General features: G+C 38.7%; 1 protein-coding gene across 12 annotated transcripts in view; it reads right to left on the minus strand.

Annotated features, from left to right (window-relative positions):
* GRIK1 (glutamate ionotropic receptor kainate type subunit 1) overlaps window positions 1-27,583 on the minus strand; it is a gene marked incomplete at its 3' end in the record, with an annotated part of 389,066 nt that overhangs the window by 95,295 nt on the left and 266,188 nt on the right. For all 12 annotated transcript variants that reach the window (XM_081302744.1, XM_081302742.1, XM_081302752.1 and 9 more), the window contains 3 exons: window positions 18,838-18,891; window positions 16,851-17,024; window positions 7,619-7,762 (listed from right to left, as the gene is read on the minus strand). In XM_081302744.1, coding sequence (XP_081158870.1) covers window positions 7,619-7,762; window positions 16,851-17,024; window positions 18,838-18,891 — 372 coding nt within the window. The remainder of the gene's footprint in view (window positions 1-7,618; window positions 7,763-16,850; window positions 17,025-18,837; window positions 18,892-27,583) is intronic.

Raw genomic sequence — 27,583 nt, forward strand, 5'->3', positions numbered from 1 at the left:
CTGAGTAAGAGTTAGCTTGAGAGAAAATGGAAGGCAGACTTTCTGGTCTGAAAAGAATATGATAATAGGAATGTTATTTGGTGAGTTTTAGTCAGGAAAAGAAAAGTCATCAGCATCTGCTGTATGTGGAACAGGATGGTAGACATAGAAAACCACAAACAGATTTGTATTTCTAGGAGACTATCCACAGTGTACTTATATTTATGTGCATGTCTTTGTATATATGTGGGCAATAGTTATAAAAGGGTCAAGACTCAAAATGGAGAGCCAAGTTAGAGGCTATTTTAATATTCAGGGAAAGAAAGAACAAGGGAGTCAGCAGGGAATGGTGTTAAAGAATATTTAGGGCAGAAAGTTGGCAAGACTTAAACTACAATATGATTAGAGGCACTCCCAAAATTGTCAGGGAGTGGGTGCATGAGTGTCCAGATTTGTATCCATAGCACCTCAGTGGGAATGTCCTGGGTTAGAATAAATAGGACTGTCTGGAGGGGTTAGGAGACTTTAGCTGAAAGATCCCAGGGTATGCCACTGGATGTTAAAGGGCTGAGGAAGGCATGCAAGCTTCCAGTGAATAAGGATCCATTGGTTTGTGTCAAAGAAAGATCAAGAGAGATGGCCCAACAGGAACTCATGGAGTCAAAGGAAGTAATTCAAGAAAGAGTTAGCTTCAAAACTCTCCCAGTCCATAGAGACATGAATTTAAACTAGTCACCAAGCTCCATGGCAGAAGTCAACCTATCCAAATACTAACTGTCCTATGTCTTTTGGGGGCTAGTGGGAGGTACAGTAGCCAAAGAAGTAAGAGAAAGAAGAAGAAAGAGAAGATAGTCTACCTACTCTCACTATTTTGATAGAGTCATCCAGCAAGCTTAAGCACAGAGGGGGGAGAAATTTGATGTTAAATCAAGTTGGACTACTGTTTCATATCTTTGACTTGGATTTTGTAGTCACTAAGCTGAGGCTATGCTTCAATACTAAGGGACTCTAAGACTGTCATTGCCTTAAGGATATTAAAAAGTCATGAAATGTCCCCAGATTTTCACTGAATAATTTTAAATGTGAGGTGGGATCTCTATTCACCTCACAGATTGATTCTTTTGCTGAGAAGAAATTTTTTAGTTTGAGTCCATCCCATTTATTGATTCTTGATTTTAAGTCTTGCACCACAGGAGTCTTGTTAAGGAAGTTGGGGCCTAATTTTGCATGATGGAGATTAGGGCCTACTTTTTCTTTCATTAGACTCTGGGTCTCTGGTTGTATTCCTAAGTCCTTGATCCATTTTGAGTTGAGTTTTGTGCATGGTGAGAGATAGGGGTTTAATCTCATTTTGTTGCATAAGGATTTCCAGTTTTCCCAGCACCATGTGTTGAAGAGGTTATCTTTTCTCCAATTCATGTTCTTGGACATTTGTCTAATATAGGATAATTGTAATTTTTTCGGTTAGTCTCTGTATCCTCTATTCTGTACCATTAGTATTGGGAGTAAATCTTTACCCCTCACACATCAGATAGAGCACTAATCTCTAGGGTACGTAAAGAACTCAAAAAGCTAAACACCAAAAAACCCCAAATAACCCAATTAATAAATAGGCCAATGACCTGAAGAGACACTTCTCAGAAGATGATGTACAATCAGTCAACAAATACATGAAAAAATGTTAATAATCACTAGCAATTAGAAAAATGCAAATAAAAACCACTCTAAGATTTGATCTTACTCCAGTCAGAATGGCAGCTATTATGGAGACAAAAAACAGTAAGTGTTGGCAAGGATGTGGGGAAAAATGTAGACTCATACATTGCTGTTGGGACTGCAAATTTGTGCAGCCAATATGGAAAGCAGTATGGAGATTCCTTAGGAAACTGGGAATGGAACCAACATTTGACCCAGCTACCCCTTTCTTCGGTCTATACTCAAGGACTTAAAAACAGCATACTACAGGGACACAGCCATATCAATGTTTATAGCTGCACAATTCACAATAGCTAAACTGTGGAACCAACCTAGATGTCCTTCAATAGATGAATGGATTTTTAAAAATGTGGCATATATACACAATGGAATATTACACAGCAGTAAAAGAGAATAAGATCATGGCATTTGCAGGTAAATGGATGGAGTTAGAGAAGATAATGCTAATTGAAATTAGCCAATCCCCAAAAACCAAATGCTGAATGTTTTCTTTTATATAAGGAGGCTTATTTATAGTGGGGTAGGGAGAGAGAGAATGGGAGGAATAGATGAATTCCAGATAGGGTAGAGGGGTTGGAGGGGAAGGGAGGAGGCATGAGGTTATTAATGATGGTGGAATATGATGATCATTATTATCCAAAGTTCATATATAAAGACACAAATTGGTGTGAATATACTACGTATACAACCAGAGATATGAAAAATTGTGCTCATATATGTCATAAGAATTATAATGTGTTCCACTGTCATATAGAAATAAAAAATTAAAAAATAAAATAAAAGGAGAAAATTTTTTCAAAATGTGAGATTGGAGCAAAAAATAAGTAAGTGGTTTTTGCTGTCTTGGTAGTTATGTTTGATGTGCCAGTTGCATGGTTCCTAATTGGGGGAGAGTACATTTCAATAATAATAAATTTAATAGGAAATGTACTTTGTTGGGTCATTTTGTTTTTGTGTGGGAGTGTCAAGAGGACATCCAAGGAGAAATTTCCAGAAAGGAAGGGACTGGGTGAATTTAAACCTAAGGGAGAAGTTAGGGTTATATCAAAGAAATATCTCTTGAATGAATCAATTTTCCTTCTAGCTTTTGTGAATGATGATAACTTCTGAACCAAGATGTCTACAATACCTTTCTCAATAATCTTTGTGAGTTTATCTTTTTCAATTAAGCCTACCCACAGCTGCCAAAATAAACTATCTGAAACATCATTATTGTGTCTGCCTCAAGAACAGTAGCTTCCTGTCAATCATCAATCAAATTTGAGTTTCTCAGATCAGAAAGCAATTTCCAATTGTTTTTCCATATTTACTTCAATTTATTTCTCACCACTTCTTCATGGATCACTCCATCCAGGCCCAACAGAACTCCTATGCTTCATTTATACTTCTGCTTTCCTGGAATCCAACTGAAGTCTATTTAAAAACTTCACACAAGCATGTTTAATGTGGGATTCAGGGAACTCCTGAGATTGCAGAGGAATTTGTGTGCATTTTATGGGGACAATGGATTGGTGCATCCATCAATTTTGATGGAGGTTCTGAGACCCAGAAAATAATTAAGAACCACTGATTTAACCTAAAATCTCTGGTTGTCTGTTTTGGGCCTCATTCATTGCTATTGTCGGCACCCATGATGAGAGAGCTTTCGAGAATCCTCCAGTGTTCGCCTCCACCAAAACTGCTTCATGGGTTACCCAACAGCCAGCTTATATGGCACTCGCTTATGGTATTTTGTTACAGCAGCCTGAAAAGACTTAGGCACTCAACCTGGCTGATTGTTGCCTGGTGTCCTTTCACCCACCCCTGAAAAATCATGTGTGTAGTCTATGATCCAAAGTTCCCTCATTCCCTGATATGATTGCCATTCACCTCCTGTATGCTGCATGCCCGTCTTCAGGGAACCCCTGATTTCCTACTGTCCTTCTTTTTGCAAAACACTAGTATATCATCCTAAACTCCAGTCAAAATAACAATGACATGACACCAGAAATACTAACTGCAAACATGCAGTGCTTACAATATGCTTGGCGATATACTTAATGTTTTCCATTCACTGCTTCATTTCTCCTGTAGAATTTATATTAGTGAATGGCAGAGTTCATATCTGCCATTTTTGGGAAGGACTAGCCCGTGTGATGACAAGTTACCACCTTCCATGGTACACACTTTTAACAGAACCTTCTATTTGATGGTAGCTACTCTTTTCTGAGCAACAACTGCATGAGAGACATTTTGCTAGGTTTTACATAGTATCCACACAAGCATGTGCAGTGTATTACATGTAATCCACACAAGCATGTGCAGTGGATATTTTTATTCCCATGTTATAGAAGCAGGAATTGAGTAACAAAGAAGGTAAATAACTTAAGTTCACACTGATATACACTGCCATTGAATCTCAGGTCCTGGGTTGCCAGTGCTAAGCTAAATGGGTTGATGTATTCCTAAGACCCCTGCCTCACTGTCCCATTGGAATTCATGCCTGGGACAGGACTGGTCCAACCCTTTTCTCTGCCTTCTTGAATTGTTTCTGGATGTGATATTCATGCACTGAGTATGTCCTAGAGCAATTACATTCACATACAGGCTATAAGCACGTGTTCTTAAGTTTCTTTGTTCAATCATTAATTTGATAATAAATTCATATGTTATTGGGCACTTACTCTTCATCCATTATTATGAAAATCTAGGAAATTGAGACTGGAATAGCATAGCTTGAAAACAGCCATTCCCCTCAAAAAAAATGACAGTGTAATAACAGCTGGAGTGGAGGTAAGGAACCCACATTTGTCAGTCAGGGCCAGCAGATAGGAACTAGTGCTTGCATTGAGACATAAAGTATTATGTAGTGGAAGATGGAATTTTCAATCAGAGGGAAGAAAATTTAACAGGATTATATGGCAAGTTCAGGGAGCCCATCAGGTTTAGCAAGTGTTGGAGACTGGGAAGGAGATGAGAGAGATGGCATGGGGGATCAGAGGCAAGATCTCTAGAGACCTCACATAACCTGATCAAGGGTATAGGATTTACCCAGTAGTATAGGAAAGCTTCAATAAAATCTATCATTTCTTAACAATGTAGAATTTATATTAGTGAATGGCAGAGTTCACATCTGCTATTTTTGGAGAAGGACTAGCCTGTGTGATGACAAGTTACAAGAACATACATAGAGGGTTGAGAGTATAAGCATTTGCTTAGCATGTGTGAGGCTCTAGATTCAATCCTCAGCACCACAGCGTGTGTGTGTGTGTGTGTGTGTGTGTGTGTGTGTGTTTGTGTGTGTGTGTGTGTGTTTCAGAGTGTAAGTTATACATATAATTTACATAATGGACTCCCAGTAATTCTTGTTAAATGGGAATTTATCATTTCTTAAAACATGCTTGTTTTGCAAATGCCCAGCAACCTAATCTAACACTATATCATACTCACTCGTGCTTCAAATGTTCTTTTTCTCTCCCCTGTCTCCACTCAGCTTCAAACACTGAATGATAGGCAACTTGAGATACACATCTGAAAGGCTTCCTGATTCTGAACAATGTGCATTTTTCAGGGATCAGTACATGTGCAACCACCTCTGCTCGGGAAGTTTACCTCCTGTGACAAATTTGATCTTCACCCCATAAATTCAATCCGCCAACTTGCTCTTTTACATTCTTTCTAATTGTAGTTTTGGAAAGTGAAACTCCTAAAAGAAAGGACTAGGGGAAGTTTTAGGACTAAGTGCCTTATTTCATGTTTCCTAATAAAACTCTGCACTTGCAAAGTTTTGTTGAGTCGTGTGTTCATCTAAAGAAACACCTGCGTTTTCTCTTCTGCATGTTTTAGTTCGTCTCAGAATTTCCTCTGTGCCAGTCTTCCAACAGGCTGGGGCATTGCTCCTGGTTACCTACTCCCATAACCCATCTTCTCGGCAGGTACCTATATCCCTCCAAAGGTAGCAGATGGCTCTGTATCTCACGAGACAAAAGAGAGGATGTGAACAAAGGTGATGAGGATTGCTGATGCATTCTCCCCCACATCCTTCCTTTCACCTCCAACTGTGGAGCCCGAGAATGGGGAATTTGCTCTTTGGAGTGAATGAATATAAAATGCTTTCTTGCTTTCAATATGGTCTCTCATGCTGGAGCTCATTATTTCTTTAAACATGCCTAAATGGAGCTTGGTAATTTCACCTTCTTATGCAACTTAAGTACAAGCAAAAAGGTGCTTGGGGTGCTCTGAGTGTTTGATCTCAAGCTTTTATGTAGCTTTTGCCTCTCCTTGCACTGGTACGAGATAAAAGGGAACCAGCTGTTCTCGTGTTAAAGATCAAGGTAATCAGGATGGCAATTGAGGACATAACCATGATCACTGTGGGGAGAAGAGGAGGCCATGTGATGTTTTTCTATTAGGCACAGTGTGTCAGATTTATGTAGCTGTCAGAAAGGGAATTTCATTTCATGCCTATTTGTTATTTCTTTGCTGTTGTTGTTGTTGTTTGCCAGTTTTAAATTCCTAAAACCATTCTCTCAGTCAACTGAATGAGGCTGTTGCTAGTGGTTTGTTCCCATGCCAAGGGAATAGCTAATACCTCAAATTCTTATTGGGCTTCTACACTGTTCTTCATGAGCAGTAGTCTTCCTCTTTAAGGATACAATAATGCTGAGAGGTAGATAGTTGTGTTCCCACATAGGTTAAATAACCTGCCCAGACTCTATTGCTCATGAGAGTTGGTGGAGCTGGGATATAAATGGAGGTAGTCACTGTTGGGACTAGGATGAAGAGAGGCACAGTGTTTAAAGAAGTCCTTCTCAGTCTTGTGCAAGTGCAGGGGTTACTCCTAAAAGTGAGGGCTTCCTTCATTCATACCCCAGTCCCAGTCTTGAAAGCAACCTTGTTTTGGAGGCTGGGGACTTACTCCTTACACATCCTGCCAGTTTGGTCCTCCCCTTTATGAATTTGAGTCAGCCTTTAATGGGAAGTAGATTGAACAGCTTGAAAGAGGGTCTGGAGGTGCTGAAGAGACCAGAAGAGATTGAGCCCAAAGCAGGCATCTTTCCTTAGGATAATGCATTGGTTTTTCTCTTGTACTATCTCCCCACCCAATTCTTCTCACCTAGGGGTTTGACTTACTCCATCTTCCTCTAGTATGGAGATCAAAGATGGTCTTTACTTGAGAGGCAAATCTCTGTATCCCACAGAGAAAAGACCAAAGCCTGTCATGAAATATGGTGCATGGTTAGTCAGGCCTGGCTGTTCCCAAGAGTCTTATTTTATGTTGCAAAGCCCATAAAGACCCTAAGGTGCAAGTTGGAGACAAATTTAATCCAAGACACTGTACATATAGAGTCTTGTGTTCACAGAAGAGTGTCTTTGGAAGCAAAGTTACACTGCTATAAAGAATAGGACATTGTGGGGAATGGTATGGGATCCCAGGACACTAGCCAAGAACTCCCCTTGCCCTGTTGTGCTGAATAAGCTCAGTTAGGACTAAAGTCTTCTCATTGGTTAAGAAATTATAAAATAATCACAGTACTATTAAGATAAAGAGGTAGCTTTATGGGACCTGATAGCCCAAGTTTTAGGAGCCACAGGAATCATGCCTGATAATGTAGAACCTTTCTTTTTCTGTTACCCTTCAGCAATGAACAAACCCTCCTCTTGACTTACTACACTGGGAACAAGCTCCCATGAGGGCTGCAGTAGCTGGCATCATGGCTGAAATGCAAGAGAGGAAATTATGACTTGAAAGCTTCTTTGAACTTCTCAGCATCACATTAGAAAATTCGTAGCAGTTTTCTAGGCAAATCTTTGACACTGAGACCTGAGAGGACTGGCTGACAATGGCTTCCCCTCTCCTGTAAGCATCATGCCAACAGAAGCATCTGGGAAAGAGCAGTGCTGAGCTGAGGGGCTGTCTGGGCTGCAAGAGACCACCACTTGCCTCTTTGATCAGGTTCATAAATCTGGGTCCAAGGCGCCATGGCTTGTGTCGGTGGCACTGTAGGGAGCTGACAGTCAGCTGCGAGGCCCGGTGGGAGGCAATGGCCACCATGTACACGGCATCATACATCAGAGCTGCCTCAGTCTGTGGAGGAAAACACACATGAGATTTTCAGTTCCACCTCTCTTACCTTCCTTTACCTCTGTGTCCTGCTTCTTCAATTTTATGTATCTGCTCTCAAAAACAGCTTATTATTCAGCTGTACAGTTTTCCTTCTCTGATAGCTCTTTTTGTCTCCAAAATAATACTTTGCACTCCAGAACAAATTGGAGTCACATCTGTTTTGTTTGGAGTTCTTTTTTTTTTTTTTTTTTTAAAGAGAGCAACTCAGATTAGCCACAAAAGACTTGATTCAGGAAACAAATATTTTTAAGCATCTTCCATGTTAAGCATGGTGTTAAGATCAACTTCCCTGAGCTAGAAGTTACAGAAGCTCACAATTTCACAACTATATTTTGTCTCTCAGAATTTATCTACACTTATTTATGTATTTACTTGTTTATATTTGGTAGAAAGAAACTCCTGTAAGTAAAACTAATAGGTGATTTCTAGATAAGGATGCCTATGTCACTTCTGTTTACCAGGGTTGAGAAAGCTGAAGTCAGAGAATTGAGTTCAAGAGCAAGTTTGGGAAGACCTTCTGAGGAATAGCCATGTGAATTAGAATATGCTGGCTCAGGCCAGCAGGTATTTCCCTGACAGAGATTGAAAGTAGTCATTCTTCCTTGGAGCTGGGCATTTTCTTCCATTCCTCATGAAATTCTTCTCATTTGCAAAGTTTTATATGATGCTTACAGAATTTTATAAGATATACTGCTCTGTGGTTTTCTTTGGGGATAAAATATTAAAATACCTTCAAATTTTACTGGAGGGGTTTCATTGCAACTTTAAATACATTATTAACTCATTTGAAATTCTCAACTCTCCAAAATAAGCAGTACAGATAGATAAAGCTATTTATTATGTGAAAAAAATGACCTCTAGGCAGGATATTGATTTGTGGAGGGCCATAAGTATATAGTGAATAATTGTCAGAGTTAAGCCTAGAATCCATTTTTTTGCAATTAGTTGATTCATTCACCACTTGCTATGCATTGATTATGTCTTTATGGAGGTGAAAGAGAGAATAGGGATTAATATATATTTTGTCTTGTCAATCTTTGAAGCCTGATACCCCTATTTTTAATACTTATTTTTCTGTGCATCCTCAGTCCATTTTGTTTTTATTCTGATACAGGATCTTGCTAAGTTGTTTAGGGTCTTGCTGAGCTCCTAAGGGGGCCCTTGAACTTGCCTCCTGCCTCCGCCTCCTGAGTCACTGGGATTAAAAGCATGCACCACTGCATACAACTCCTAGAACAGTTCTTGGTACATAAAACCAATTTAATAAATTTTCACTGAAGGCATTAATGTTACTTAATACTATCAGATAAAATAAGGTGCATAATCCCCAAATAATAAAATAAGGTGGAAAATTCTAAAGTTTTAAGATTAATCATTTCATTCATACCTATATAACATGCAAATATCATATAGAGGTGGTGGCGATTGCTAAAGCTTAAAAATGCTTTATAATTTCAATTCAAGATTGACATAATTCATCTTGTAGATGAGAAAACTGAGGCTCATAGAAATTAAGTGGAAAAGTCTACTCTGCTAATCAGTTGCATGGCCAGGCTTTAAATTCATGGCTACTTCATTCTAGCACCCATCGTTTTTCACCACTCTGCCATTTCAAATTGGGTTTGTTGGGAGAAAGCAAGCTACTGGCAGATTGAGATCTTTAAAAATGCAATCAAGAGCATTTATTGAGAACTTATTGTATTTCAAGTCCTGTTATGAGTCCTTTAAAAACACTAAATATTCACCATCACTTTTACTCCATTATAGAAAAGAAATGAAGAGGTTAAGTGGTGGGAAAACTAAACTAGTGGAGGGAAAACCAATACTGAAGCCCCAGAATTTGGTAACAGAGTGTGTGCTCTTATTCATGAAGGTGTGTTACTTTTTAACCAAGTTACTTGTCCAATGATTTAATCATTACAGTAAAAGCACAATAATAGCTAATATTCATTGACATTTTTCTACATTCCAGGTACCATAAGCATTTTAAGTATGTTAGAACCTTTAATTGCTAAAAATCAAACTTTTGAAATGGGCATTGTTTCCATTTACAGACAGTGAAATTGAATCTTTGCTTCAAGTTGTATAGCTGGTAAGAAAAGGAGTAAGAATTCCAACTCAGAATGCAAACTCAGATTTTAGAACTCACACTCATAGCTGCTACACTGTGGCAATCTGGACTTTTTATCAGCAGAATACACTCTTTTACAAATTTGAATGTGAAAACTCTTCCCTTAGTATCCATGGGTCATTCCTTTCAGGACCCTTCTTGGATAGCAAAAATCTGAAGATACCCAAGTCCCTCACATAATGGTGCAGTATTGGCTTGTAACTTACACACATTCTCCTTATATACTTTGAATAATCTCTAGATTATTATAACACTTAGTACAATGTAAATGCTATGTAAATAACTGTTACACTGTGTTGTTTAAAGAATAGTAAGTAAAATTCTCAGACGCTCAGATACATATCTCTCCCTTTCTTTCTTTGTGTGTGTGTGTGAGAGAGAGTGTGTGTGTGCACGCGCACAATACTAGAGATTGGACCCAGATGGGCTTAATCACTGAGCTACATCTCTAGCTCTTTAATTTTTATTTTGAAACATTGTCTTGCTAAGTTTCTCAGGCTGACCTCTAACTTATGATCCTTCTGCCTCAGCCTCCCGAGTAGCTGCGGTTATAGGGGTGTGCCACTGTGCCCAATTCTCTTGGATGTTTTTTGATTCACTGTTGGCAGAATCACCAGAGGTGGAACCTATGGATATGGGGAGCCAACTGTATTCATTAAATGACTGAGCGACTGATTTGATAGAGAAATGTAAACAGTGAAGTTCTAATGGTCTGAATTTTCCATAAACTTAGTTTAGAATGAAATTTGACTTTCCTTTTCAAGCTGCCTCCAGACTGGTATGGACAATAAAATGATTCAAAATTATAGATCTGATCAGTGCTTTTCAAATCCAAAGAAAACCATTAATTCTAAAAGCATGCTACTCCTTGACATAAAATGTGTTTTAGATGGGGGAATATTTATACTATAGAGCACTAATAAACCACTGTGGCATGTCCTCCTCTTTTCTGTTTAGTGCTGGAGGGATGCATACTGAACAGAAACTTTCAAGTCATTTTTGGTAATAGGTAATGTAATAGACATTGGCTAGGTTTAAAATTTTCTTCTTCCAAATGTGTTTATGCTCACATTTTATATATGTGAAATATATAAAATATATAAAATGTGGGTGAAATCACATTGCTCAGTGCTCCTAAGAAAACCTTTTTACCACTACCTGGATCATGAAATAAGAATACACAATGTTTAGTTATTGCAATTTGTAGGAAAGCATTAGCTCAGCAGGCTTGGGGGTACCCAAGGCCTGCACGATCCAAAGAAAGGACAGCCCTTGACTGGCTCCTGGGAGATGACTTTTAAGCCTTTGGAAAATCTTATCTGATAAGAGAGTTTCTGGATTGCTGGGGTCTTGGGTCATCCAGACAATGTACACTAACGTGATTATGGTATGTGCCTAGGACTCTGAACCATGCTATATCAATTTTATCTCTTGAAGTTTTGGAGACTGAGGTTATCTATGTGGGTGCTCTATGCTTATGTGAATGGCCTCCAATTATGACACTGGACACCAAAGTTTGGGTGAGTGTCCCTGGTTAGTAGTACACCATGCACATTGTCACACATCATTGCTGAGAACTGAATGCTTTCTAAGTGAGTTCACTAGGAAAAACCACATGGAAGCTTATGCCTGGTTTCTCTTGAACTCAACCATTTGTGACTTTTTCCTGTGGTGATTTTACTCTGTAACTTTTTATTGTATAAATTGTGAGTATAAGTTCTATGAATCTTTTGAGCAAACCATCAAACCAAGGATGGCTGTGGGGACTCCTAACACAAACCAATGAATGTCATCTCACCTTTGGGACAGGATTATATGGCCTTATAGTATCCCCATGCTTTGCTGCCTACCTGGGATATAAGTGCTAGTGGGAAAAGCTGGAAGAGATTGGAATTCTGGAGAGAGATCTACTCTTTGGAGAGCAAATGGGCAAGAAGCTAGGTTTCCCATTTTCTGTCCCAATTTGGAAACATTTGCAAACCTGATATGAATGGACAAGGCAATTTTCTAGTAGAGAAGTGCTTCCAAATAACATCCTTTCTTTCTAATTTCCTGACTTGTCTCTTTGGCTTGATGTTAATAAGTTCCTCTATTAAAATCCAAATTATCTAACCCATGGTAGCTTTAACAGGAATTTCCCACTTAACACAGTTGGCTAGATTTCCTCTTTTCTGAGACTTGTCTCATTGAAGTGATGAGGATCTGGATACTGGTGGAGGACTAGTACTTTGCAGGAGCCCTGCTGTGGAGCACATGCCTGTGAAGTGGATGCTGCTGAGGAAGCCAAAATGGCAGAGGAGGAGGCATTGCTCATCCTGAACCCCAGGAGGTAGGGACGAGTCATCCACAAGTAAGCAGGATTTGGAAATGGGTTTGAGAAGGTGGTGAAGAGATCAACACATATTCACAATCAAGATATTCAGTAATTAGGACAGCAACTCCAGCAGGTTTAGTGAGGTTTGGCAAGAGAGGTTGGCATAATTTAAATCTCAGTGAACATTTACTGACTTTTGAGAGAGACTAAGCAATAGGTGAAAGAGGACTGTATGTAGAGGTGGAGAAAATAGCTGAGTCATTGCACAGGCATACAAGGTCATGTAGGTCTCAGGTAAGGGTCCATCATGGGTTACTGGTACAACACAAGGGGTGGGTCTCCTACAAGTAAATAGACTCTTTCTTGAATAAGGCAGAATAGGATTCCGCCTTGGCATTTCAGAATGTCTTGTTCTTTTGTTGACTACTGGCAAAACAGCTAGTATTATAAAATAAATTCTATGTTCTAGAAGGTTTGTGTATGTTCTCTGATTTAAGTGGTGGAATGATACGAGAAAGTATTATTATACAGATTTATAAGCCTACAGACAGACTCAGAGAGGCTAAATAACTTGCTCAGATCACCTAGTTGTATTCAGGAGATACAGCCAAGTCCTAAACCTAAGCTTTCCTCACCTGAAAGATCTTCATTTTTCTACTAATCCAGCCTCCTATTGTCTTTCATTACAGGAGTAGCAGTGGGGACTCAAGGTGTTTTTTCTGAAGATATCTTCCCTGTGGACCACAATATGGGAAATGGTACATGGCAGAGATCAGGGTAAAGCTGCTGACTCAACTTCACCCTGTGAGTGCATTTGAGCAACTGAGAAGGCAGATGGCAAATCAGTGTTTTGTGGCTTCTGTGCAGAATTGAGTTATTCACAGCTTTGGTCCCCCATCAGAAGAGAATCCATGTGAGTGGAATGGGCCACTCCATTATGCTACCTATACCCAAAGCCAACAGGTAGGAACAAATTAAACATAGTGAAAGGAATGAAGTAGATTTAAAAAAGAAAAGTACACCAAACTTCCCAAATGTTAGCACTTTAATTGATAAAACGTCCTTTTTAAATCTCAAGATGTTTTTTAATAGTGAGTTCTACTGTTTTCTAACTCTATTCACTCAGTAACAGTTTTCTTAATTAACTAATTTTAACTGTATTTTTAAAGTCAATATGTTTCTCTTTAATTAAATCTATTTTTAGGTCTATAGTCAAGAGTTTTTGAACTTGGGTATGACTGACATCTCTATTTTCAGACTTGAATGTGTTTTGACATATGTGAGAATATTCTTTGAGTTTTTTTTTTAGTGTGTGAATTTCTAAGACTTTTTAAATAAAGGGCTTAAGGGAAAATAGGAAAGTCTTAGGATAGAAGTCAAAACATATGGGCTTTTCTAATATTATTTCCTAATTTCTATATTATATATTTATATAAACATCTCTAAATGTATGTGACACCTGGAAAAGTATGACTATAAAAGGCTACCAGGAAATTTACCTTGCATAATAATAGGAAAATAAGTAGGATTTTAGAGAATATAGTTCTCTTATAGTAATGGCAGTACTCACAATTACTTATGGTAATGACATTAAGGCTGGTTAGTTTATGAGAAGTTTTAAAAATAATCATATTAATTTAAAGTAACCTCTATCTATGTTACTCATGCATATTTCTTTCTTCCTCCTCCTCCTCCCCTCCTCCTCCTCCTCCTCCTCCTCCTCCTCCTCCTCCTCCTCCTTCTTCTTCTTCTTTACTGGGGATTGAACTCAGAGGCACTTGATCATGGAGCCACATGCCCAGCCCTATTTTGTATTTTATTTAGAGACAAGGTCTCACTGAGTTGCTTAGCACCTTGCTTTTTGCTGAGGCTGGCTTTGAACTTGGGATTCTCCTGCCTCAGCCTCCTGGGCCGCTGGGATTACAGGCATATGCCAACATGCCTGGCTATATTTCTTATTTTAGGGACTTTCTTTAGACTTTTGTAGAAATATTTCACAGGTACTTGACTATTTTTTATTAACATAGTATATCTTAATGGAAGGTTAATTCATATTCATTTAGTTCAGTAATGCCTTTGTTAATTTTACATTTACTTTGTGATAGACCTTTCTAGAGCTGGGGACAGAGTGGAGTACCAAAAGAACAATGTATCTGTCCTCGTGAAATTTATAGTCCTGTAGGGGAAGGCGCGGAACCAACAAACCAAAACATAAGGTATGAAGCCATAAGGGTTATGAAGAAAAGGCAAGGTGGACAGAACAACAGAGAAGAGCTACCACTACATGCAGCTATGTTCATAAGTCTCCCTTGGAGAGGCAGCATTTGAGCAGCCTGGATAGTGGGGGGCTCTGGGCAGGGGGAGCAACAAGCACTTGACATGCAAGAATGGACGAGTGCAGGGTCTCATATGGAGACCTAATGAAACTGCAACCCAAGGGCTTGACATTTTTAAGCTAGAAAAGAAAAGAGTTTTAGTAGAGGCAACTGAAGATTTGTTAGCCTTGGGCCTGAACTTGGGGACATGAGGTGTGCCCCCTTGGCCCAGTTCAGTGATTGGTCCATTGCATGTCCCCAGATGTGTGCCTTTCATGCTCCATGACTCAGTTTCCATTTCTCTAAAGTAGCCACATTCAGGAAAAACAGGAGAAGAAGGTACAGGGCAAGGCAAAAAAAAAAAAAAAAAGGATAAATAATGAGCAATACTCTGTGTCACATTGTCAGTTTCAAAGTTATACCTGCACAACTGTGGGTTCAGATTGTTAGTGGATGCTACATCCTATTACCTCCTTTTGTTATTCTTTGACTAGTATTACTCTGATCTGGTATTGTTATTCTACCCATTTTGCAGCACTGTGGTGAACCTCCTTCTTCTGGTCTAGTAAGTCCCTACTTTCCTTTTTATAGTTCCTAATATTAACAAAAAGAACTCAGCCTTGAAACGCCTCTCTAGGTGGGATGACAGCAATAAACCCTAAGTAGATTAGGGTGTCTCCTGTCCTTTGGGAATCAGCTCTGCTATGCTTGCTGCGTGTAAGCTTGCCATTAACCCAGGCCCCTGGAAGCATCACCTTAGCGATTCCATATAAATTGCAAAGCTCTGTCTCCCTCGTTCTCTGATCTTCCTCATCTCGACAGATATGTATGAACTAGTCTGTCAGCTCAGTATAATTGAACACACAGCTACTTTTTTTGGGTAAATTAAGCCATACTTGTGATGAATATTTAATGTTTGGCATGAATCCATAATCTCTGTTAAAACAGCTTCAAACGTTAACTCCTTAGTTATATATACCAAGCACAGGTAAAAATGATTGGAAAGCTCACCCTATGATAGAAATCTTGTTGGAAGGCCTGGAGGTGGGTAGAGGATTTTGAATCATATTTGAATTCACTAGAATTACAAATACAAGAGAAACAACAGAAAAGCTGACAGTTCCTCTCTCTACTGTTTTCTCCCTCTCTGATATTCTCTACTTATTCTTATTCAAAGCAAGGTTTTAAATCTCCTCAAGGCTAATTTGTACCAAAATGCTTCCCATCATTATATCTCAGATTGCTGTGTGTTTTATGAGTTATTTCAGGTTTGAAAAACAGTCAGGAACTCTGAACATGGAATTATCCAGAACCACTAAATTCATTCATTTATTTCTTCTTTTCATTTGTTCCTCATAGGAAAAAAAAAATCCCAAGTTTATTTCTCTGTGAGATGGTACCTTTTAGTTATCAGTAAATTGCATCTTAAAAGCAAGAGTGCTTCTCTCTATGATTGGGAACAGAGAATGAAATACTATGCCAATTTAAAATGCTATTACCTGCTCACATTCACAATATCTTTCCCCTTAGATGCCACTGCTCCTACATGGAAAGTATTTTTTTAAAAAAATTATTTTTTTCATCACCCAGGGAGCTTCGTTAGAGAAATGAAGTGAGGGTAGGTACATTTGACAACAAGAGACAAATGATGTTAGTGAGGGTCTCTCTTGATGAGGCAGTTTGCAGTTTTCCTGTTCAGTAGAGTACCTCTGACTTCTAAGGAGACAGGCTTGGCATCTGCTTCAAGAGCAACATATGGCTGGTGTTAAGCACTGTCAGTGTCTGCAGAGATGTGCCTATATGTATCCAGGGCAGGGAGAAAGTGAACGCACAGTCTGTATGCAAATCTGGCATTTTTCCACATCTGCTTCCACGTGCTGAGATGTGGCAGAAATAAGGAAGGCGAACCCCTTCTGCCTAACTTTCATAGACAGGTTGTTCCTCCCCCCCACTTCCCATGGCCACATTCCCAAGGGCAAATCTCTCTTCAAGCGCCCTTGATTTGGTTCCTGCTTTCTCTTCATTTGGTTGATGGCCGTGGCTACTCTTGTCAACTCTTTTATCTGAGGCCAGTTGAATTGAGAAGCTTTAAATAGCAGATTTTTTTGATACTAGCCAGGCATAGCCTTTCAAAATACACAAAAAGCCTACTTCTTTTTCTCTCATACATGTGAGAACATACACTATAATATCATTTTCTCACAGTCTAGAAGGAATACAAGATTCTTAGCCTGGTCCCTTGAGGAATTCAAACATTGTCTCAAATGATTTTATTTTAAAACTACTTACTGTCATCATTCCATCCAAAAGACCAGTCTCTGGCCTTGGGGGAGCCTGCAAGCGCTCCATGGACCACTTCTCGATGATGGATGACACATGAGGATTGTCAATGTTGAGTAACCGGAACCCAGTCATATTGACGCCACTGTACCTATAGAGCTCCAGATCTAAAGCAAATAAGTCCTGTGCAGTATTAAAAATGATAAAAATGAAATGAATTAACATCATCTTCTTCTTAAGTTATTGCCGAAGCAACAAATAGATTAAAACAAATTGGCAGCCATTATCACACATTTCTCATTGTTTCTCATTCACATGCTGCCTGAGAAACTCTAAGACAGTAAGCAGTTTTCATTTTTATTCATTTTTCTGCATTACCGTTAGCACTTAGATACAGCAAGAAGAGGAATTTGGCTGTCATTATAGGTATACCCTTGGGCATAGAATGTGACATTCTGCGAATCTTAGAATTATCTTCCTAAGATGTAGTGTTTGGGGATCTGGAAGGGGTCTTTGTGTCCATTTGGTTCAATGTGTTTATTTGATAAGTGAAGAGACTGAGGTTCTTTGTGGTGACATGACAAAGTTAAGAATGATCCACTGGTCAGTTGTAGTATCACCTTTCTCCATCATTTGCTGTTTCAGGCTGTTCCAGGACTTCCCATGGAGGTGAAATTTGGAAATTACATATTTATTTGATAAGAAGATCGCTCCTGGCCGGAAGAAATACCTTATCTCTAGCTCGCTGAAGATCCCTCATATTCCATACAATGAGGACATAAAGAGTGCTACTGAATATGTGCTTAGAATAGAATCAAAGGGTTCTATATACTAGAGTACATGGGCATGTGGTCAGAAGAATATCTTTGACACTGGAACTCATTCCCTTTTGTACAATGCTTCATGGAAAGGATTTAACCCACCAGCTGGGTATAAACCAGAACTGTGTAGACTGACTCACATTTATAACAGACTAACATAATCATTTCAAACCGTTTTCTTATATCCTGTACCCCACTTCTCCACCCCAGCCTCAGTAGCACCAATGATTTTACAACTATCCGAAAGCATTATTTTCATGAGATCCTTTGCACCCCTGGATACTCTCAGGGTTACTTGAATCAGCAAGTACTACTTCCAAGAAGAAGGTTGAGTAGGAAAGTTCCTTGGTCTTTGTTCCAATTTTTTTTTTTGATTCCCCTACTCAACAGCTTAACTTCTCAATTTTATTTGCAAAAACAGTACTTTTACTGAATGCCCCAGGATACAAATAGATTTTGTTTAATATACCCTTACGTATTAGAAAAAGACCCTGATTCTATGTTTCCTTTCATGTAAGAAAGTATAGAGTGTGCCATGAGGGGTCTTGTGGGAAGTAGTTGGTGTTCATGTGATTGATTTCAGAAATTGATTGAATTAAAGTCATCACATCATTTTGTTATATTAAATGCCCTAAATTATTTTCTGAGAACTGACAATGTCTCAAAATTTAAGGCAACTCATTTCTTTTTTTTTAACTTCTAAAGTTTAGAGCCATAATTTTTCTTAATGATGCAAAATGTTCAATGTGCAGAGAATTTCCCAAATTCCTCTTCTTGATGGTTTTCCAAGTACTTGGCAGGTGACTCTGGTTAAGCCTGCTGTCTCCTGGACACAGGCTGGGAAGCTACATCAGGTCAAAAAATGCCAAGACACACTTCAGTGCACTTTCTAATGTTTATAGAAATTGCAAATAATGCTTCTGTATGAAGAGTTTGCACTTTGTTAGTTTCTGTGTAGTGGAATTCATCCCTTTCCAAATGCACAATGGATTGATTCTAGTTAAAAGAGAGGTGGAAAGGATTCAGGATTCATTCCTGAATTTAGAAGATTCTTAGGAAAGTAAAGCAAATCTACTTGACAACATCCTGCCTTTGACACCAGAGGGGTTGACTTTAAAGTACTGTGTGGAGGGCTTTCCTATCATGTAGAATATACTTCTACCAGATGTGCTTACCAGGGTTGTGAAAAAGTAGTGATAGTACTCGGTCATCATGCCCATGAACAAAATCTGCAAGAGAGAAATAGGGAAGGAATCAGAAACACAATTATAACGAGAAATAGATCATTAGTAAGGTAGCTGTGAAAGCCTTGGAACATAGAACTGGAAGGGGCTTTAGAATGCCACAGATACTGCAGATCATAAACCCAAGGCCAATTAGTGACTAGCGTGGAGCAAGGCCACTGACCTCCATCCCACTTACGTCCATTATGCTAGCATCGAAGTAATAGGTCTGGTGATGGAATTTAAAACTAGCTCGTGCTCAACAAGTTTTATATTCGGAGTTGTCCAGAGTGGCACAGGGTTTTGTCTTTCCTATTGACTAAGTTTCTGAGTAATTCTCTGCTTAGAAATATAATTTATTGTTTCTTAGTCTTGGTGCTAGCATGACGTGTGCTTTGGAGTAGGACGCAACAAATGTTGAAATGGTACTGCTGGCATGTAGATGTACCTAAATCAGGATTTGTAGATGAGTCCACCTGTGAAAGCTCTCTTGACCCCTCTCCCATATTGTCCCAGAAAAATGAGATGGGAAGAGAGGATGCGTTTGCAGATTGGAGGATAGGAATTGTCCTGAAATCATTTTCACACTGTCTTTAAATTCCGAACCTTAGTAGCCTACTTGGAATATTGACGGTTTCAGAAAATCTGTGAAAGTGCAGATTATTTTTTTACTTGGAAAAGGAGAAAAAGGAAGTGACTAGAAAGCACAAGGGTACCAGTCTGGTAGGCTGTGATCTTATTTTTGGATGCCTGAAAATAGTGTTAATGCAGAAGAAAAAAATTGAAAATGTTTTCCACATCTTTTAATTAAGGAGCAGGTTATCCAAAGGACTATATGGGCACTATATTTTAGCCTTTCTAGAGGGATGAATGAAGAAGATGTACACATCAAATTTCTATTACCAATTTTCCCACAACTCTGGTCAATTCTGGATATAAGTGAGAATCTGTTCTGGAAGCTTTGAAATTAGAAATTCTTAGGCTCCACCCTGAGACTTCCTGAACTGGAATTTCGGAGAGTGGAGCCTGTAGTGCTTGAGAATAACTGCTTTATAGTAAGCATGTACCTTTCCATTAAAGAACAAAGATTTTTGGAAATTTGATTGATGAGATGGATTGAAAATGGCTTGAGAAAGGCAACACAAGTTATCAGAATTCGTGGAAAATACCCAGAATGTTTAAACTGGAATGATTTTTCATGAAAGGGAATGAGGAACGAAGAAGATATTCAGTGACAGTACATAACATAGCATGAACACTAATCAGATACTTAACATCATCTCTGCTAACATGTGAACCTGAGGCGTATTTCGGGAAATTGTAATGTCCCGAAGGTAAGACAAACGGTAGGAAACTCTTGCTGTGAATCAGAAGCCAACGGCATGTAAGTCACTCCGATGGTGATAACAAGACCAGGCGCACAGAGGGATTTTTAAAAGGTGGACTTGCTTTAGGGCCATCAATAACATTTAGAGCCATGCATGGTGAGGTCTTGTTAGCTGGTCTCTTATATCATTCCAGCATAAAGAGCTGGCCTGCCAGGGTCAGTCAGGAATCCAATTTTTCTCTTTGGTCATTAGACAGTGTAATTGCAGCCAAGACCACCTTCTGAAAGGAATTTGGAGAAGTTTTATGTTGAGTGTAGAACTGGATGCTAAAGTTGAAATATTGTTTCTGGAATTAAAAATGAAATACAAGGGTACCTGGGTTTACTGCTTTCACTTGGGCAGAATTTTCTTTTTAAACTTCATTATAGAGGCTTTTGATCCCCTATTGAGGGCATAAGTACTTTTCTTTTTCTTTTTTTTAAAGCAGTCATTTAACTCATTATTTTTATTATTGTTTTTATCATTCCTAGAGGCAAATACTCATTTGATATGCCACTAATTCAGCATTAGAAATGAGACGTGAAATTCGGTGAATAAGCAGCCTATAGGCCTGCTTTTATTGCAAAAAGAACCCTTGGGTCCTCTAGGTACACTTTTTATTTGCTGTATCAGAAAAATCCCTGTTGTCTTTCTGGGTAATTGCTGGGGTCAGTACTTGCTGGTTCTTCCCTTGAATTTCTAGAAATAGAAATTAGAGAACAAGTGCATGAACTTCATTGGCCACAACTTTGTGGACTATTTAGAACTAAATGAATGAAAACTTTTGAGAAAGAACCACAAGTATAGTGGCACGGAAAATGATGTTTTTAAAACAATTGTCCTCAATTGTTTGAGTGGTCTGTAGACCGTTTGGAACCAGCAGCCCATTCTTCTAATAGTAGCATATTTCATAAATAAGAGCATTGCCTTCACATTATGAATTTCTCTTTGTGTGTTGGTATTTCAACTAAAAGTCATTAAGGGATTAAGAAAATGTCACATCAGGATAAATGTCAGTTTTAAAAATAAAAGGTACAATCATAATATGGAGAATTTCCTAATAGCTCTTTGTAAAAATGACTTTTTCTTCACACGATTAGTTTTGAATTCTGATACTGTGTTTTTCTGCCGAACTGATGAGGAAGCATGTATACTTCACCAAGGTAGTGTTGTTATAAACTCATTCTGGCACTCTTTTGATTATTTTAATATGCATGTCACATATACTGCAACATAATAAATGTGGCTATCAATACAGTTCATATTGACAGCATAACCCATAAAAAGCTTCCATTAATATGTTCTATAATGCTTGCTTACTAAATGAATCATTATTATTAAATATTTTTATATTACATCATTGAATTAGACTGATAAATAGTAAAAACCTAGCCCTTTTGATAACATTAAGCATCGAGGATGGGGTGGTATTGAGTATCTACTATTGATTCTAGAAGATACCCAGTGTGCACATCATTGGTATTGTTTGTCACTTTTCAAACTCAAGGGCACATGACAGGATTGTATTTCCTGGATCCTTGTGCTTATGTGTTCTGGTCCTAGCCTATAAGGTGGGAAAGTTATTGCTATTTGCTACCTCATGGTCCCTGGCATCTGAATGGCAGGGTTATTAGCACCAGAACAACGTGTTCTTTCAAATAGGTACATTTTTTTTTTCTGTTAAATAAATACCATGAGTCATGTAAGTGATTTTGTTTATAACTCTTTATTGCTAGAAAGGTTAGGGTCCAAATTATGGGTCTTCATTAGCAACTATTCAGGGATAATATTGTGGGTTAACATTCTCCAGCTTTTTGCTTTTTACTCAGCTTTCCCTTTGGTGCCAATGCTTTACTCGTCTCACAAATACTTATCACTATTTTTTGGCATATGTCTTCCTAGGGTGCTCCAATTCTTTATCCTATACTGTTGGGATTTTATACTATTCTCTACTATGAGTAAATAATCAAGGTTGGAACAAGTTGAAAAATTTTTTTTCCTATAAAAAGAAGTGAACTGTGTAGCTGGGTTGGGTTAGTGTAACAACAACAACAACAACAACAAAAGGCTTCCAATCCAATAGTTCTCCCCTCCACTCCAGTGATCACCATTCATAATTCATCAAACTCTATATTATTATGGAATCAATTTAAGATCTCAGAAGAAACCAATACCAAAAGATGAGAAGTCCTGTGCATTATGACATTCCATTCTACCTATGTAGCATAACCCTTCAACTAACAAGGGAAGGATAGCCTGTGCCTATTTTAAGTTTTTCTCTGTTTTCTGCTAGTGAGCTGGGACATGTCACACAAATTTATTTCAGTGGCAAGACAATAATTATTGCTTTTTAAAAAATTTTGTAGTTAGAATGGATCTGCAGGAGGCAAAATTAAAACTCAAGTTTACTTGGTCCTTGAAAAGGCAATCTAATGACTCTATTGATATCAGTATACCTGGAACACACTTACTGATTACTAACAGTGGTGATCTCACATTGGTACCACTGCTTACTGAAGTTTTTGCAACCCTAATGAACCCTGTTTCTTAGCAGTATTGGCCCTCCTTGGTCTAGCCCTGAACCCTCATGACCTTGTTCACAGGAGCATTGACTCTCCTTGGTCTAGCCCTGAACTCTCATGACCTCATTCATGGGAGCATTGGCTCTCCTTGGTCTAGCCCTGTTTTTCCTGAGAAAGACACCTCTTGGATTTTAATAGATGGTTATCAAACACAGCCTGAGCAACACAAAGGTCATATTTTAGTTTGTTTCACAATTCATCACTGAAGTTTAGGTAAAGATGAACAGGATGGAGTTTATACAGTATAAATGGTGACTACAGGTCATCCTATGAGATAGCCAGAAAGTTGTTGGAATAGTCTTTCAATAACATATCCAAGTCTCTTAAGAAGCCTGTAGCATATTTCAAGTTGATCATTTCCCAGAAGGCAATGCAATGCTTTGGAGTCACGAACAAAAATTATCATGAAAAAAATTATTCTCCACAGATTCCCAGTATTCATCATCAAGGGCAAACCACATGTCAGAAATAATTGGCATTGTGCTGCTATCATAGCAGCAAAATCTTAAAATGGAACCTGGAGTTTCCCTAGGCAATTTAGGGTACTCTTGTGATATTTATAGGGTTTTTATTACTGCTTCTTTCCATTGAAAAATAGGTGTCTTGAAAGTTTCTATTGACTAAACTGAAGTATATGGTTCCTTTTATAGCCTTCTCAATATGAGGATAAATTCTAGCCCATCAGACATGGTTTCTAGTCAATAATTTCAGGTGAATAACTTCCAAATGTGTAACATGCAATGTAGCTAAAATAATGGTTTTACCTCAAGATAGAAATAAGTTCTTTCAGCATAAGAAACTTCAGGAAACCAGTTGAATAATATCAAATCTCAGAGCAGCAATTTTAAGATGAAATTTTGAGCTTTTTATCATTTGCTCACTGTGATACTTCCTTCGGCTGCACACTCACTGTCCTCTGAATAGGATGCTCCTTTAGCCACACATGTGTAAGGTTAATCATCAGCAAAAACAAGCTAGGTATAAATCGGTATTGTTGTTTAACACTTATTCCACATTGGATGAACTTACGTCTCCAAAGGAACAGGGGATTGAATAGAAAATGCATTGGACCTCAGAAAACCCCTGAGATATAGAAAAATATTCATTTCCTTATGAAGTATACTGAGCAGAGGTTTCCTGAAGATATCCATACCCTAATTTCAGTACATATTAATATTACTTTACATGGCAAAGGAGAATTTGTGTTTGTGAGTGAATGATGGATTCTGAGATGGGGAGATTGCCCTGAATTTTCTGACGGTGGTCCAATGTGATCACAAGGGTCGTATAAGATGGAAGCTGACGGGTCAAAATTGAGAGAACCTGGTGAGCGAATGGAAGTAGAGGGAAAGTGGCCATGGGGTGTGGCATCCAAGCCAAGAAGTAAGCACAGCCTCAAGAAACTCAGCAAGGCAAGGAACTGGACACCATCCAACTCCAGGAGTCTTCAGAAGGAGAGGAGCCCACAGACATCTTCATTTTAGGTTTCTGACCTCCAAAACTGTACGAGAATAAGTCGATTTTGTTTTAGGCCACTAAATTTGTGAACATTTCTTTTCAGTAGCAGTTGAAAACCAGAATACCTCATTTTCACATCTGTCCATGATTATGGTACATGAAGATGCACAACTTTGCCATATCAACACCTAATGCATGCATCAGGAGGAAAAATAACTTCTTTTTGTTTGAGGTTAGCAAATTTCTAATTTCCTCTGCCTACTCTTTCACACACACACACACACACACACACACACACACACACATATATATTAATTGCACATGTGTACAAAGGTATAAACTAACTACAAAATGAGTCTAGGGTTTTCTCTTCCATTTGAAGACAGCGTTCTATCACAAGCCAGCCACGTTTTCTACTGCCTCCCTGTTAAACCACCAAACAGCACAGGGTATTCCAACAGAGCTGATGAATGGAATCACTGTCCTGTTCGGGAGTCTCCCAGTCGTAACTTCTTCATAAGCTTCTCTCTCTAGAGGTATGGTCAGAGGAGAGAGGAAGCAAATACTAATCGATATTAACAAATGGAGAGGAAACCCGCAGAGTTATTTTAGCTTCAGAAAATGATCCCACTAGAGGAGGCAGATTGCACCATCCAGGTGCATAACAGATGAGGTGCTATTTAAGGAGTGCAGACTGTTGAGAACAGAGCAGGAAAAAGATTTCCTGTGCAGAATGAAATAGGTAATCTGGCAATAGGAGAGATTGGAGTTTGGGGAGGATTACAAGAACCAAAGAAATTAGCACTCTACAACATCCAGCAGAAGTTGGTGGACAGGTGATGGATAAAGAAGGACACAGGGAAAATTTTAGCAGCAAAGTATTGAACAAAGTTCCAAAACCTGGAACATCAGTAGTGAATATGTTGCATATAGTCTAATCTTTTCTCAATAGGCTTCTTTCATAATGGCAGCAATAAAAAATATACCTCAAAATTACTGGAAGGTAATTTTTCTAAGAAGGGAGAGGGGCACTGCCATTAAAATGGTGGTCTTGCTGGTTTATCTTCATATCTACAGTCCAGTAAAATACTCATGAGTCTGGAACTTGATTTTTGCTTGAACTTGAACTTTGCTTTCTGGGTGACCTACTTTGTTAATGTTCTGAAATCTATGAGGCTTAGAAGATAACTATTTATATCAATGTTTCTCTGTGTATGAGAGTCAATAAGGAACTTTAAAACATTACCAATGTCTGAGTCCGATCTCTAAATATTCTGAGTTATGGGCAGCTTATGGGTGTTTGTTGAGAGTGTAACTAGAACAACAGGAGTTGGATATGACTATCAAACCAAGTGAGCTTGATATGTTGCCCATCTTCTTTGGAGAAATTCTTGGGTGCAGATAGCTGGACACAGCTAAGAAAGGTTCTCCTTGTACTGTGAGGTCTCTTACTCTCTGTCCTCCTTTGGTAGGAATTCAGACCTACATTGATTTCTGTTAAGACACCTCTTTAAATGTTAGAATTAATTTGATCTGGCTTCTCTTGTGATTTTGAATTCCTTCAATGATATTTGGGAAGAATTTTAATCTCCTTAATGGGTTAACCTTTTAAAAAGATAGTTAGGGGCTGGGAATGTAGCTTAGTGGTTTTAAAGTGCTTGGTTAGCATGCACAAGGTCCTGGGTTTGACTCCAAGCACCGCATACACACACACACACACACACACACACACACACACACACACCAGTTTGTAAAAATGTATAACAGATTTTCTTCTTCAGGTAAAATTATATAATAGACTAGATTAGTGGCTATTTTTGTGCACTATGTGTAATTATGGTGGTGGTACAAGGTAATGAGGGCTTTGCATAGAAAACTAAACAGTGTGTCCTTTATTCTTTTTCTTGTTAGTCTGTTCTTATTAATTATACATGGCAGTAGAATGTATTTTGAGATATTATACCTATATGGCGTATAACTTCCCATTCTTCTGGTTGTACCTGATGCAGAATTACATTGGTTGTGTATTAATATATGCACATAGGAAAGTAATGTCCAATTTATTCTACTATCTTTCCTATTCCCATTCCCTTTCCCTTTCCTTCATTCTCCTTTGTCTAATCTAAAGTACTTCTATTCTTCCCTACCCAATAAGGAGTCCTCTTATTGTGAGTTAGCATCCACATATCAGAGAGAACATTCAGCCTTTGGTATTTCTGGTGGGACTGCAAACTGGTGCAGCCACTTTGGAAAGCAGTAAGGAGATTGCTCAGAAAACTTGGAGTGGAACTACCATTTGACCCAGTTATCCCACTCCTGGGTTTATACCCAAAAGGCTTAAAAAGAGCCTACTACAGTTACATGGCCACACTGATATTTATAGTAGCTCAATTCATAATAGCTAAACTATGAAACCAGCCTATGTGTCCTTCAACAGATGAATGGATAAATAAAATGTGGTGTGCACAATGGAATTTACTTAGCCATAAAGAGAAATGAAATTATGGCATTTCCCAGTAAGTGGATGGAACTGTAGACTATCATGCTAAAAATCCTTTATTCTTAATACATTGCATGGGGTGTGAAAAGCAGCACTCAGAAATTTCAAACATAGGGAGGATAAAGTCAGATATTTTACTTAGAATGAGCAGTTTTCCAGACACGGAAGCTGGGTGGGGAAGGGAGAAGGAGGGGACTTGTGGCAGCAAGATCAATTGACTGTGATGAAAGGAAGATGGTAGGAGTTGGAGATACAGGGATTGAGTATGAAGTGTATTTGGAGGATAGAAGCTCCAACAGTGGGTAACTAATAAATGGGAAAGGTAAGAGAGAGCCAAGTGGGTTTCTTGGCTTTTGTCTTGAGTAATTGGATGATCTTTCCAGTTGCCATAAAAGAGGAAAGTGGAGAAGAAACTGGGCAATTGTGGATAGGTGAAGAAGATCCATGCCTGATATGGAGATTTAACCTTAGCCAGAATGACTGTCATTAGACATGAAGATTTGGCACATCAGGCTGAGAAGAGGTGTGGGAACCACTGTTGTGACAGTGAGAGAGGGGCTGCATTGGTGCAGAGCTAGGATCAGGAAACACTGGCCCAGTCTGGTAGCTTTGCTGGACCTGTCACCCTCAGCATGAGGATTAGCCTATTACACATGCAATGTTTGTGCATCAGAACTGGGCCGGGTGCTGCATACACAGTGTCACATTTTCCATTTTTCAAAATGATGTGAGGTGTGTACCATCTCATTGGTTCCACTCCAAGTTTTCTGAGGAATCTCCCTACTGCTTTC

The sequence above is a fragment of the Spermophilus citellus genome (assembly GCF_964194105.1).
Source record: "Spermophilus citellus genome assembly, chromosome: 7".
NCBI classification, from domain to species: domain Eukaryota; kingdom Metazoa; phylum Chordata; class Mammalia; order Rodentia; family Sciuridae; genus Spermophilus; species Spermophilus citellus.